This window comes from Rhinopithecus roxellana, chromosome 15 (assembly GCF_007565055.1).
Source record: "Rhinopithecus roxellana isolate Shanxi Qingling chromosome 15, ASM756505v1, whole genome shotgun sequence".
Lineage (NCBI taxonomy): Eukaryota > Metazoa > Chordata > Mammalia > Primates > Cercopithecidae > Rhinopithecus > Rhinopithecus roxellana.
Window position 1 is genome coordinate 5,751,533 of NC_044563.1, and position 15,480 is coordinate 5,767,012.

General features: G+C 41.4%; 1 protein-coding gene across 15 annotated transcripts in view; it reads right to left on the bottom strand.

Annotated features, from left to right (window-relative positions):
• PPP6R3 (protein phosphatase 6 regulatory subunit 3) overlaps positions 1-15,480 on the bottom strand; it is a 159,894-nt gene that overhangs the window by 55,163 nt on the left and 89,251 nt on the right. For 13 of the 15 annotated variants that reach the window (XM_030918772.1, XM_030918780.1, XM_030918775.1 and 10 more), the window contains 3 exons: positions 14,737-14,802; positions 11,671-11,783; positions 6,354-6,467 (listed from right to left, as the gene is read on the bottom strand). In XM_030918772.1, the coding sequence (XP_030774632.1) occupies positions 6,354-6,467; positions 11,671-11,783; positions 14,737-14,802 (293 nt within the window). Of the gene's footprint in view, positions 1-6,353; positions 6,468-11,670; positions 11,784-14,736; positions 14,934-15,480 lie in introns of all 15 variants that reach the window. The other 2 variants (XM_030918786.1, XM_030918781.1) reach the window with 2 other exon arrangements.

Below are 15,480 nucleotides of genomic sequence, written 5' to 3' on the forward strand. Positions count from 1 at the left end.
GTCCTATTTCCATTATCAATTAGCTCAAAATACTTTCCCTCATTTTCCTTGTCATTTCCTCTGTGACACTTGGATTATTTAGTGTGTTAATTTTCAAGTATTTGAGGCTATTTCAGAAATCTTTTTTATTGATTTCTACTTTAAACAAAGTATAGTCTAAATACAAATGTTACGTGATTCTTATTATTTTAAATTTATTAAATTCGTTTTATGATGAAAAACTGGTCTCATTATCAGCAAATTGTCTCCTCAAATTCCTATGTTGAAATTCTAACTCCCAATAAGATGATATTCGGAAATGGGGCCCTCAGGAGGTAATTAGGTCATGAGGGTAGAGCCCTCTAAATGGAGTAAATATCCTTATCAGAAGAAACAGAGTTTGCTTCCTATCTCTCTGCCACGTGAAGACGTATTAAGGTAGTAGCTGTCTGAAAACCAGGAGGGAAGCCTTCACCAGACTTCACTGGATCTGCCAGTGCCTTGATGCTGGACTTCTCAGTCTCCAGAACTGTAAGAAATAAATGATGTTTAAAGCCACCTAGTCTATGGCAGTTTTTTATAGCAGCCTGAGCTAAGACACTTGGTAAGCTTCATGTACACCTGAAAAGAATGTGCATTCTGCTGCTGCTAGGGGAGTCTTCTACAAGTCTCAATTAGGTCAAGCTGATTGCCAGCGTTAAGTCTTCTGCATTCTTAATGACCTTCTGTCTAAATGTTCTGTCGACTTCTACAGAATAATTTTATAAATACACAAAAAACGATGGTACAGAGTTCCCATAGAAGCCACACAGTTTCTTTCCCCTATTAACACATTAGTATTGTACATGTCACAATTAATGAACCAGTATCAATACATGAAATACATACTTTATGTAGCTATCCTTAGTTTTTTTTTTTTTGAGACGGAGTCTCGCTCTGTCGCCCAGGCTGGAGTGCGGTGGTGCGATCTCAGATCACAGCAAGCTCCGCCTTCTGGGTTTACGCCATTCTCCTGCCTCAGCCTCCCGAGTAGCTGGGACTACAGGCGCCCACCACCTCACCCAGCTAGTTTTTTGTATTTTTTAGTAGAGACGGGGTTTCACCGTGTTAGCCAGGATGGTCTCGATTATCTGACCTCGTGATCCACCCGTCTCGGCCTCCCAAAGTGCTGGGATTACAGGCTTGAGCCACTGCATCCGGCCTGCTATCCTTAGTTTTTAATCTAATGTCTTTTCTCTGTTCCAGATTCCCATCCACGATACCCATTATATTTAGTTTATATTTAGTTTTCAAGTCTCCTAAGCCTCTTATTGGCTGTAACAGACTTTGTTTTTACCTACCTTCACAGTTTTGAGTAATGGTCAGGTATTTTGCAGAATGTCCCTTGACTGGAACATTCTGGAGTTTTTCTTATGGTTACGGTTTTCTGAGAGAAAGATTACATGGGTAAAGTGTGATCTTTAATACATCATATCAAGAGTATATGCTGTCAACAAAACATTGGCTATTGGCTTTTCTTCTGGGACAGTGTTTCCCTCTGTCATCCAGGCTGGGTGAAGTGTAGCAACCACAGCTCACTGCAGCTTTTCCTGGCTTAAGTGATTCTCTCACCTCAGTAACCTAAACTGCTAGAGTTTCAGGCGTGAACCAATGAGCTTGGCTCTAGCAATTAACTGAATATCTGGCTGAGGTAGTGTTTGCCAGGTTTTTCCACTGTGAAGTTACATTTTTAATTCTCTTTTTTCCATACTGTACTCTTTAGAAGGAATTATGCACAGTCCACACTTAAGGAGTAGAGAGTGCTATTCTATATTCTACCTCCTTGAAGATGAAGTACCTACGTAATCTATTTGGAATTCTTCTACATGGGAGATCTGTCTCCTTTTACCCATTTATATATGTATTTTATAATTTGGGCTTTAACACAAAATGAGTTTATTACACAACTTATTCTGGCTTTGACCATTGGGAACTCTATGTAGTTGGCTCCAATGTCCCAATGACAGCTGCCATCATTTGGGGGTTTTCTTTTTTTTTTAATTTTGAGGATTTTCTTATTTTCTGGTACTGTAAGTTGTTTCAGACTTATATGTTTCTCGCCCTGGTCACAGAACCAGCCAACTCTCTGAGGAGCTCTGGTTTCTTTTATTGGAGAACAGTAATAGAAACCAAGATTCTGGGCACTTGCATTTGTTCCTGGAGGCACGTCATCATTGCTGGGACTTCTCGGCTCACAAGTATCTTTTTTGTTTAACTTTTCATACTTCAGTATGGATACTTTCTAAGGTCCTATGATGATTCTCTCCTCAACTATGTCAACTAAGCCCAAAGGCATTCTTCATTTCTGCTGTTTTTCACTTCTAGCATTTCCATAGGCTCTTACATCTCTCTGCTAATATTCTTCACCTATTCATATGTTTTCCACTTTTCCCAAAAGTCTTTAACAATCATATTTACATTTAAATTATCTGACAGTTCCAACATTTTTGAATCTAGTGCTATTGATTGCTTTTTCCCTTGACAGTTTGTTGGCATTTTTATCTTGTTTCTTCTAATTTTGGTTGATAGATGGACAGCTTACATAAAATCTGATGTAAATAGCATTTATATAAGAATGAACATGTCTCTTTTCTAGGTCTTAAGTGTGGGGATTTGAATCAGTCTAGTCATCTGCAGAGCTAGGTTTGGGCTTTGTCATTACTATGATTTCTCAAGGTGCACTAAGGACTTCAAGTCCATCTCAAGTTACTTGGTGTTTACGGCTAAGGCCAGTTTGCCAGGTGTCTCTCACTGTCTGCTCTGCCCATCAGCTGAGGTCCTCTCTTTAAACTTGCTCCTGTGACTCACAAGAGGCTCCTCCCCGACGCCAGCCTTTCCTCCACAGCAGTGTTGTTACTGGATCACGAGAGGCCTGGTGGAGAAGGAAAGGATGCAGGAATGCTCTGCTTTGTTCAACTTCAGTCTTAGGCAGTTGAAGTGTCCCTGGGTCTAGGGTTGGGGCCTTCTCAGTGATCCTGCCCTTACCCTCGTGGTAGGGGATTCTCTAATGGTCTGGATCCAGAACGTATTCCCACTTCTACCAGGGGACAGAGGGCTTTTATTGTTAACCTGTTCTCAGTGGCTTAAGAGTTTCGTTCAGTAGGGGCAAGAACAGAGAAGGATCCTGGAGGCGTAGTGTGTATTTCTCCCAAGGGCTGCTCCTCCATTCCTCAGGCCTAAACTACAATGAAAGCTTTCTCTGGTCTCTGCCCTGCCGTTAGTATTTCTTGTCCAGAAGGGCTTGCAACTGTGTGTCTTGGACTGTCAGGGTCCCTTGTGTCTGGGACTGTCAGAGTTTCCTTACTCTTTGACCTTTAAGATGTTTTGGAAGTTACATGACTTATTGTTATTCTACTACATTTATTTAAAACCATACCTGAACTATAATTTTACTGAGATGGAGATACCATGTATGAGAATGTACCTCAACTGCCCCAGTATAAGAACTGCAATATGTACTAACTGACACTCTTCTCCTTATTTCTTGAGTTTTGTTAAAATAATCTGGAACTCCTTCCATTTTTCAATATTTGACTTATTTCAATTATTTATTCTTAACATTTAAACTTCATAATAATATTGTCACATCCCTACCCATTTCTTGATCATAATTTACCAATATGTTCCCTTAGTTCTTCATTCTTATTTTTCTGGTTGGCTTTAACAAAGTCTATCTTCAAGTAATTTCATCTCATCAACAGTACAGAGATGAAACACTGAGTGTTTGCCCTCACATATCAGCAGAAATGTTTCAGTCTCAGAATCCTGCACTCTGTTGTTCAGTATTTATTTAGCTTCATAAAGGAGACATCTGGCAGTCTGACTGGCTTCACAAGTAGCCCATTTTTTCTTATACAGATACTTCTAAGATTTATTCTTTATCCTCAGAATTCAGAAATCTTATCAGTATAGAGCTAAGATCTGAGTCCTATTTTATTTCTTTTATATGTGACAGAGTCTCACTCTGTTGCCCAGGCTGGAATGCAATAGCATGATCTCAGCTCACTGCAACCTCCGCTTTCCAGGTTCAAGCGATTCTCCTGCCTCAGCCTCCCGAGTAGCTGGGATTACAGGCACACGCCACCACGCCCGGGTAATTTTTGTATTTTTAATAGAGACAGGGTTTCACCATATTGGCCAGGCTGGTCTCAAACTCCTGGCCTTAAGTGATCTGCCCGCCTCAGCCTCCCAAAATGCCCGGATTACAGGTGTGAGCCACCACGCCTGGCCCTGAGTCCTATTTTAAAACTTCAATCTTGCATGGTATTTGGTAAACCTTTTCTGGTTTTAGGACAAGTTCCTTCTGGTCAGAAATTTCCCTTTATTGTTTCTTATATTACTGTTAACTTTGTTTGCTCTTTAAGTTGTACATTTATGTGTTTTTCACTTCCACATTCAAAACTTTATGCTGTTTTTCCCTCATTTATTTCTCAAGTAGTATGAACCTCACAGCACCACCAAATGTGTTTTTAAACCACTTTTAACAGATGATGTGATGGCCCTGTAGCCTGAGTAGCAAGAGAGTACTGTACCCCTGGGGTAGGAAGAGGGTACTATACCCCTGGGGTAGTAAGAGGGTACTGTACCCCTGGGGTAGGAAGAGGGTACTGTACCGCTGGGGTAGGAAGAGAGTACTGTACTCCTGGGGTAGGAAGAGAGTACTGCACCCCTGGGGTAGGAAGAGGGTACTGTACCGCTGGGGTAGGAAGAGGGTACTGTACCGCTGGGGTAGGAAGAGGGTACTGTACCGCTGGGGTAGGAAGAGAGTACTGTACCCCTGGGGTAGGAAGAGGGTACTGTACCGCTGGGGTAGGAAGAGGGTACTGTACCCCTGGGGTAGGAAGAGGGTACTGTACCCCTGGGGTAGGAAGAGGGTACTGTACCGCTGGGGTAGGAAGAGGGTACTGTACCACTGGGGTAGGAAGAGGGTACTGTACCCCTGGGGCAGGAAGAGGGTACTGTACCACTGGGGTAGGAAGAAGGCTACTGTACCCCTGGGGTAGGAAGAAGGTACTATACCGCTGGGGTAGGAAGAGGGTACTGTACCGCTGGGGCAGGAAGAGGGTACTATACCCCTGGGGCAGGAAGAGGGTACTGTACCCCTGGGGTAGGAAGAGGGTACTGTACCGCTGGGGTAGGAAGAGGGTACTGTACCCCTGGGGTAGGAAGAGGGTACTGTACCCCGGGGCAGGAAGAGGGTACTGTACCCCTGGGGTAGGAAGAGGGTACTGTACCCCTGGGGTAGGAAGAGGACACTGTACCACTGGGGTAGGAAGAGGGCACTGATTTTCCTAGAAAGACACAGGTAGGCAAACAACCCCCAAACTACAACATACTTGAAGCAGTACCACCACACTGCCCTTCCATTAGTATTGACCAAAGATTAGGCAAAGCAGCAACAGAGATCAGGAATTGGGGAAGCAGGGGTTGGTTGGTAAGGTTGTCTTCACTATTTTGCTAGAAACCTAAATTACACCATCAAAAGTAAATACAGAAACCTTGAATGGCTGAAGTTTCATATGCTAAGGATGGACTCTGTCCCTTGTTTAATGAATGAATACTGGGGTAAAAAATACAAATTCCAATCTCTGTATCACACAATCCTGGAAAACTTATGATTCTCATGCTCTAAGAGCAGTTAGAAAACTCTGATAATAAGTAAATCTGCACTGGACATAAACTATAAAGAATAACACGACACACATTAAACAGCTGGTCCAGGGGCGGAAGGCCACACATGGGAAAAGCAGGCCTTATTTCTGATTATAAAACACGTAGCAGAAATTCATCCTTAAAGGCTCAAGCCACCTGCCCATGCATTTTAAGACAGCCTCAACTGCAGTGCCCTCAAATATGAAACCCAAGAAACCACCACCTGAAGGCCTACGTATCTGTAAAAAGGAATGAAAGGAATCACAAGATAGAAAGACTTTCTCAATGACCAGGAGAGCTACCCACTGACCAGGAACACCTATTTTCAATTATCATGCGCAAGAAATAAGCTTCTCTGTTTCTGAGCCATTATACATGTTTTTGATTATAACATTTATTATAGTAGCATTTTCCTAACTACTACTACAAAAAAAAAAAAAAAAAAAGACTAGTCTAAATACTGCCAATAAACAGTGTCACCAAACCACAGTTTTCAACTGCATCCCTATATGTGGTATTCATATAAAGCTTGGCTAAGGTTCATATAGTAGAAGGAGAATCAGCAACTGCAATTCAAAGGTACTCTATTACAGCTTATCCACCAAGAATTTAACTCTTAACTTTAAAAAAAATCTGAAAGCAAAACAATATGGTTCATTTTGTAAGACATAAGAAAAGCTTACGTTGGTCGTCGTGTCTCAAGTAAAGTCAGCAATATCTGGATTGCACTGACTATGGCTGATTCATTTTTCTCCTTGTGGAAAATATTTGATAGAAGCTGCTCTATAATTTCTTGCCTAGGGAAACAAATCAATAATCACTAACTGCAGTATCACTTATCACCAACAACTTCAGAAAAAAAGACGACGGCACAAGTGTCACTGAAGAGTTCAATCACACTTGGGTATATTTACTATTTTATTTCTATATACTTATTAAAGTAGGCAATTGATCCTATTTATAATTTACACACATGCACACGCACACAAACACACTCACTCACCCTCCTATCTCTTTCCCTCAGCAAAATAACCTGGGCCATGCTTGTCTTTGCCAATTTTGTTGAGAGCCAACAGAATCTCAAGACAAAGTCACCTCCTACTCAAACCAAGACTCGTGATGATGATGATGATGATGATGATGATGATGATGACTGGGGCTGGGGGTGGCAAGAAGACACAGAAACTTTCACCCTCACTAAAGAAGGGAAAACATTCAGAAAGGCTATTAAAACCCATGAATGTTCATGAACGTTTTCCCAAAAAGGCATAAATGTGTAATTAGCAAAGATCTGAAACAGAAAAAAGAAAACATCAGTTGCTGCATTTTACTCTACAAATAAAATTTGAAAAAGCAAAATAAAATTGCAGCAACGAAATAAATGTGACTAAATTAAATGTCCAAAAAGCATTATCTGCAGGCTCTTTCCATTACACTTTTCTCATATATATAAGATCACAATTAACATAAACCAGTTCACTGAATTTATATTCTCAAGGAAAACCTTAGGTTTCTTAGCCTTTCAGTAATTTTCAAAATTCACATGAATTAAGAAATGGAGGCCAGGTGCAGTGGCTCACGCCTGTAATCCCAGCACTTTGGGAGGCCGAGGCGGGTGGATCACAAGGTCAGGAGTTCAAGACCAGCCTGACCAACATAGTGAAACTCTTTTTCTACTAAAAATACAAAAATCAGCCAGGCGTGGTGGTGCACACCTGTCACGAGGTTGAGGCAGGAGAATCGCTTGAACCCAGGAGGCAGAGTTTGCGGTGAGCCAAGATCACACCACTGCACTCTAGCCTGGGTGACAGAGCAAGACTCCATTAAAAAAAAAGAAAAAGAAATGGAGTCTCGAATCTCCCTTAAAGTATGACAGGCAGCTGGACTGTCCTTGGTTGCTCACCTGACACCTCATCCCAAGGTAGAGTTGTGTTCAGTGTACTATACACCAGTTCCTTGACCGCCTCTTGCCAACATAGCAAGTAGGAGAGAATCTCTTTCTATTTCTATTTTGGGGAAACAAAACTAGTATCTAACCTAACTTGAGAGGGTCCCCCTGCAGGAGGAGGTTTTTCAAGTACTCCCAGACCAGCATTAAATTGCTTGTGAGACCTCTCACCAAAACAGTACTATAAAAGTCACGTCACACACAGCAGCCTATACACTAACTGTTCGGTATGGAACCAAGCTCTGGAAAACAAACTTTAACAATAAATATGTTTTCCTGGCCGGGCGTGGTGGCTCAAGCCTGTAATTCCAACACTTTGGGAGGCCGAGAAGGGCAGATCACGAGGTCAGGAGATCGAGACCATCCTGGCTAACATGGTGAAACCCCGTCTCTACTAAAAAAAAATACAAAAAACTAGCCAAGCGAGGTGGCGGGCGCTTGTAGTCCCAGCCACTTGGGAGGCTGAGGCAGAATGGTGTGAACCCGGGAGGTGGAGCTTGCAGTGAGCTGAGATCCGGCCATTGCACTCCAGCCTGGGCAACAGAGCGAGACTCCGTCTCAAAAAAAATAAATAAATAAAAATAAATATGTTTTTCTTCAACAGCAGCCTCACCCCAGGTGGAGGGGTACTGACAGCACGCGATTGTGGAGGTCCACACTCTCTTCATTCAGTCATAGCACTCTTACTCATCAGAGGGCACTGTCACTTTCGTCAATACAGATGCCTGAAGGGAATGGCTGACAGAGGCCCTAGCCATTTCACTGTTGTATCAAATTGGAAGTCTACTGTATCCATGAAAGAATTCTACTAATGGACAAGAAAAACATAATAACCAGCGAAAACTTGACAGTCAAAATACAAGACCACAATAGCTGCGCCACATTCTGAGTTTTACCCGAACACACAAATATCACCAAACCCAGAAGAAATAGTAAACCGAAGGACTGAAGCTTATCAAACAAAAGGAACGCATCACATTCTTTCAATAAAAAGGTATTTAATTACATGCGAGAAAATATATTCACTTTCATGTTTTAAAAAACAGCAGTTTCTGGATAGACATCACTAAAACTTATGATATGAGCTGTTTCCTGCATGAAGCCACCCAGGTTCTTTATCCATGCCTTTGGGACAATGGCTCATTTTTTTTTTAAATGTGAATGGCCACAGGAAAAATTCACTTATAAAAAACCAATTGGCTCAAATGAATGGGATCAAACCCAACTTGTTCTAAGGTCATTAGTATCAAGAATTCAGAGTCTATTCTAACAAAACTGTTTGTTAAAAATTTTTGGGCCGGGCACGGTGGCTCAAGCCTGTAATCCCAGCACTTTGGGAGGCCAAGACAGGTGGATCACGAGGTCAGGAGATCGAGACCATCCTAGCTAACATGGTGAAACCCCGTCTCTACTAAAAAAGTACAAAAAAACTAGCCGGGCGATGCGCCTGTAGTCCCAGTTACTCGGGAGGCTGAGGCAGGAGAATGGCATAAACCCGGGAGGCGGAGCTTGCAGTGAGCTGAGATCCCGCCACTGCACTCCAGCCTGGGCGACAGAGCAAGACTCCGTCTTACAAAAAAAAAAAAAAAAAAAAAGAAAAAAAATTTGAACTTCAAAAATTTCCAGAGTCACTAAATAAAATGCATTCAATTTAGGCCCAGATTGCTTCCCAAGCCAAACACTGTTTATTTAACACTTCAGTCCGCTTTCTGAGATTTCTTGGTACCACTACCACTCTTTAGCATCTTCTTTAATCTTACCTCATTTCAAATTTTTCCAGATGTGCTAATCTGTGCTTAACATTTACACATGTGACATTCCTATATACAGTGGAGTCCACACTGTGGGTTACTTGGCATCATAATACAGAGCTCAGCAAGCTATGTGTACATTATGTATTGCCAGTACAGTGATTTAATAATGTAATATCATTATTAAATAATTATAATTTATCAAATAGATATTACATATTATCATATAATAGATTAAATATACCCAGATGTTATTATGATTAATAAGTTTACTAAAATAGAAATCTTTTCTCAGTGTGTATTGTCTGAATCAACAGATACTAAAAGATGTGCAGTGTGTCAAATATTACAAGTGGTTGGTTCTCATTCTCAAACAGACTGTGGGAAGCACTATGACAGATTTTCTTTCCACCGTTAAATGCAATGGAGGTTTTACTTGGCAACAGGGCCACTGATTCATCAGGTCCATGTATTTGAATACAGTTACTCCAACTAATTTAATGATGTAAACTCTAGGTATTTACCTATCTTCATCCCAGAAATTAGTTACCTGATCTAGGACTAAAATACAGCTTGAAATATAAAAGCTAGTGTGCACATGGGCTCTGGTGGCTAGGTTACATATTGGGTCCAAATAAAGTTGTGTGGACGGAGGGCTTGGAGTGGCACTGAAGAACTTAGCAATCACTACTAAGCAGTCTGATACTCGGGTAGAACCTGCACTGTCTACTATGGGAGTCATTCACTACATGTGGCTATCAAGCACCCAAAATTTAACTCGTCTGACCAGCATGTTCTAAGTGTAAAATACACACTGGATTTCCAAGACTTTGGACAAAAACATTTTAAATTACATGTAGCTTTGATTCTATTTCTACTGGGCAGCACTGCAGTGAGCCATATGAAACTGCTGATATTCAACATTTCTAACCTACTGAAATGGCAATTTTACAAGGTTCGACCTAATTAATAACACAATTAGTAGTTGAATGTGGGATGTCTTAAAGGTTTTAAAGAACTATATATGCCACAGCGCAAGAATCACTACAACAGGACAAGTAAGATGCCATTTTACTCGGAAGGCGGCAATCTTTCGTAGTTTTGCTGCTTCAGAGAACTCAGCTCCTTCATATTCTACATGCTAGGAAAACACAACCCCACTTCGCAAGGGTAGAGTTGAAGACACGTTAACTTGTCTGTAATGTATTCCTTGCCTGTCTTACATGTGTCAAGGAAATAATACAACATTTTATTTTAATAAAAGGGCATTATAGGTAGTTAAGCCAAAGATGCAAAAGTCTCAATATATAGCAGGAATAAAAAGGACTGACAAAAGCATTAAAAACAATAATAGAAGTAAACCAAAGCAAGATTGCCATTAGTACTTAACAATGCTAGCTGTATGCATATTTTCCAATTATTCTTCCATAGTGAAGAATGGCCTGATTATTAAAATAACTTTCAGCTGTTTGAATGCAGGTCAAATACATGCCCATGTTGACAGTAAACATTCTTTCTGAAAACATGTGAATCTAGAAAAAATAGCATCCCATCCCCAAGCTGTCTTCTACCTAAACATGAAATAACTGTCCCTAATCAGCTGCAAAGATGCAATAAAGCCTTAAAGATCATCTGATAAAAGCCGCTGACTAAAACATGCAACATTCGTACTTACACAAGACTATTCTTCATCAAAAGACCCTTGGAAGTTGTGATGACAGTTATTTCTAAATGACTACCACATCTTAGGATGGCGCTACAGAATTCCATTTTACAAATAATTGGAAAACTCTCACGAGGTCAGGAGATCGAGACCATCCTGGCTAACACGGTGAAACTCCGTCTCTACTAAAAAATACAAAAAACTAGCCGGGCGAGGTGGCGGGCGCCTGTAGTCCCAGCTACTCGGGAGGCTGAGGCAGGAGAATGGCGTAAACCCGGGAGGTGGAGCTTGCAGTGAGCTGAGATCCGGCCACTGCACTCCAGCCTGGGCGACAGAGCGAGACTCCGTCTCAAAAAAAAAAAAAAAAAAAAAAAAAAAAAAAAAAAACAAACAAACAAACAAAAAACAAAAAACAAATAATTGGAAAACTCAGTCTAGATATAAATGTCATTTATCTTCTTATCCTGCCAAACCTCTACTGAGATAAAAGAAGCAGAATTCTCTACCTTCTCACCCACCCAGGGTTATTTTCAAGAGACATGATTCCCACATAAGGAACACTTACCAATCACTCACAATGGTAACACATGGAACAGCATCATTATGAAAGAAGAACAAGAAAAGAGTTTTACACATACTTTTCTAGAGTGGCAAGCAGGGGGTCGGGCTCTGTACTGTTCTGAATTTGTAACATCTGGTCTCTGCTCAGGCGAACAATTTCACAAAGTGATTGTGATGCATTTGAATGTCGCTAAAGGAAAAAAGTACAATTTTAACCATAAAACATGTTAGAAGTTAAATTTATCATTTAAAAATGAAAGGGAAAGTTATTTAAGAAATAACACAAATTAACACTGGCCATAAGCTTCAGTGAACAAAAGGTCAAGGCCAAGAGAGATCACATCATGAGTAATGTATTTTGTCACGCATTCAAATGAGCTTTACAATAGTGCACAGTACATTATTACTATGTGCAGGGAGATGTCATTAAGGTTCTGATGAGCAAAAATTTCTCAAATAGTTGGCAAAAAATACACAGATTGAGCATCCCAAATCCAAAATGCTCCAAAATTTGAAAAATGACAAAGGAAACACTCATTGGAACATTTCAGATTTCTAGGTCCAGGATGTGCAACCAGTATAATGCAAATACAGATATTCCAAAATCTGAAAAAAAAAACTGAAATCCAAAATACCTCCGGTTCCAAGCATTTCAGATAAGGGATACTCAACGTGTATCCCCAAAATACACTCTTATCAGCATAGAAGGATGCACATACTTTTTTTGGATTAAAAAAAAAAGTAAAAGTACGTCTGGGCACGATGGCTCACGCCTGTAATCCCAGCAATTTGGGAGGCTGAGGTAGGCGGATCACCTGAGGTCAGGAGTTCAAGACCAGCCTGACCAACATGGAGAAAGCCCATCTCTACTAAAAATACAAAATTAGCTGGGTGTGGTGGCGCATACCTGTAATCCCAGCTACTCGGGAGGTTGAGGCAGGAGATTGAATCGCTTGAACCCAGGAGGCAGAGATGGCAGTGAGCCGAGATGCCGCCACTGTACTCCAGCCTGGGCAACAAGAGCGAAACTCCGTCTCAAAAAAAAAAAAGTAAAAGCAAATACAGCTTTCTGGAGAATACCAATGGGTAAGAAATATTAAGCCTTCTCTCAGTGTATTGACCTTACAGAAAAAGCTCTAAAATCTCAGCACCCAAACACATTTTATTCTCTGGAATAAGAAACTCAGCATAACTCAAAGACTGAGCAATGTGCTCCCAATACAGGCAGAACACTCATATTCTAGAAGAGAGGAGAGCATAGATTAGGATATCCAAACCCACTGACTGGAATCAGGAGCCTAGCATTTCCTTGGTAAGTATCAACTGGCCAGTATAATTTTAACATGGAATTCATCACTTAATACAAAACAGAAGTATTAACAGGACTGTCCAAAAGCCAAAATTAACTTTCTTATAAGTCATGCAGAGAAGGTGCTGATGTCCACAATGCGGTGTCCTTCTCAAGAAATTTGCTGCAGAATTGGACTTCTCCATTATCTATTTCTCCTGGGCCCTTCCGACAGGCCCTACTGAGCAATCTTCTTCTTAGCCCATTGAGCAATCAAGTTCCTCTGCTCAAGAACACGAACCCAGTAAGGAGTAAGAAACTCCTCCCTGCCAGCGGGGCAGGCCACACTCCTGTCATGGCTCTCCACGGCCTGCACAGGCCACATGTCACCACAGGGAAACCTGCTCCTAGAACCACACTCCCCTGCCCACAGGAGGAGGGCTTATCACCCCAGCTAGGTTGAGAGCACCTTCTAAGCAGGGGCTCCCACATTTCCAATCCATGTCTACACTGGACGTGTCCACAAATGTCAACTCTGCTGACAGTAACAACTACTGCAAGGGAGCATACCTTGCATTCTCCCAAAGAGGGACAATGGGGAAGTGACAGCCCCTTTAATAAAGTCCAGGTATCAAAAGTTTCTGAATGGATCAGAGTGAAAGGGTTTCGATCTACTATCACAGAAAATGTATCTTTGTGAGAGAGGAGCCTCCACTGCATGCCTCTTCCTGCAATGCTCCTCTGCAGTACTCCCTCCCCCATCTAACCTGCAACCTAGAGGCACACAAGGAGATTCCCCCAGCTTCAGGACAAACCTTGAATTGCCCTTAAACCAACTCCTTTGTAGATATTAGGTTGAATCATAGAGAACTGTCATGTCTGTAGGTAAAAATGGATGATTACTGCCAATTTTATACGGCTTGGCCTGATACTTCAGGTGGTAACTTTACAGATCTCTTCTAGAGACACACGCACCCACTGGTCCCAACAGGTATTCCCTCAGCACAGAGTTCAATCTGCAAACTCCAAATCTAGCTTCAATCCTATAGCCAAGTCAACCTTCAGCACCTAGGACAAAAGCCAAACCTGTCAGAACTTAACAGCCAGGGCCAGGACGTATAACAACAAAGTTACTGTAGGGGTTCAAAGGTGACCAACATGCCACTTCACTGCCTGCAAAGCTGTAACCAGACTGGATAAAACAAATGCAAATATGGTCACATCAACTGCTACAGATGGGTATAAAAATAAAAAGGAGGCCAGGCGCGGTGGCTCATGGCTGTAATCCCAGCACTTTGGGAGGGTGAGGCTGGTGGATCACAAGGTCAGGAGTTCAAGACCGGCCTGGCCAAGACGATGAAACCCTGGTCTCTACTAAAAATACAAAAATTAGCCGGGCGTGGTGGCGGGCACCTGTAATCCCAGCTACTCGGGAAGCTGAGGCAGAGAACTGCTTGAACCTGGGAGGTGGAGGTTGCAGTGAGCCGAGATCGCGCCACTGCATTCCAGCCTGGGTGACAGAGTGAGACTCCATCTCAAAGGGGAAAAAAAAAAAAAAGTAAAAAGGAGCATGAACAAAGGAGGTTTGTAACAAAAGCCAGCTAGTTCGGCATGAAATCCCGGCTCTAGAAAGGAGATGGTGCTATAACAAGGGCCTGCTGTTGTACATTTCTGGAAATTTTCTAGGTACTGGCAAAATGTAATATAGTTTAGAAAAGTATCAACTTTAAGAACAATAGATTGCTATTTTCCCTCTACGCTCTGATCATGTTCACATTTAATGTAAGTATGCTCTGTGCTCAATAAACAGTTCTTTTTTTTCTAATCAAGTTTACAGTCACACAAGTGAACTTACATCTTCTTCTTGCGATGGATGAACTATTTCCACAAGCCTCTGGATAATTTTCTCCTCATTTAACCACTGTAAAACACATTGTAGAAGTAATCATAGCAATGAGTGGCTCTTGTTCAAGCCCCAATGTAGATTAACATACTTGGAAATATCCATCACATTTTAAGTAGAATGTTACAGGTTTCTCTGGACTTTGAACACTACAGAAAATTAAAAGTCCCCCAAGGAAAATGCCAGTGAATATATTGTTTTAACAATGGCCAACAGTACCAACAACTCCCCAAATTACAATACCCCACACTAAAATTCTATACATCAGCTTCTTAGCCATAAGGTCACTCCAAGACATTTAGGACTAAAAGGGTTTGCAGGCTGGTTCTTAAGAGAGGACTGGGAGACTAAGAAGGATGGAATTTATACATTTTCTTTAAGAGCATGTTCACTCCAAGCTTCAGAAAGATTGAGAAGAGCAATATTTAGCACCAAGTCTCTGGGTTAAGAAAAACACAGGATGAACAAAAGGGACTTTCAGATTACAAAACCAAACCCACTGCAGGAAACGTGGGGGCCTGAGGAAGCACTAGAGGCAGAGTTTATCCGCTTTGTCATGTGCTGGCAAAGAGCTATGGCCATCTCCTTTTAATCCATGTATGAAATGCTACAGTGAATGAAAACATGAAAGGGATCCAAATTCAGAAAAAATAAAGGAAAAATCATCTGGCTTAACATTAATGCCATAAGAAGCCG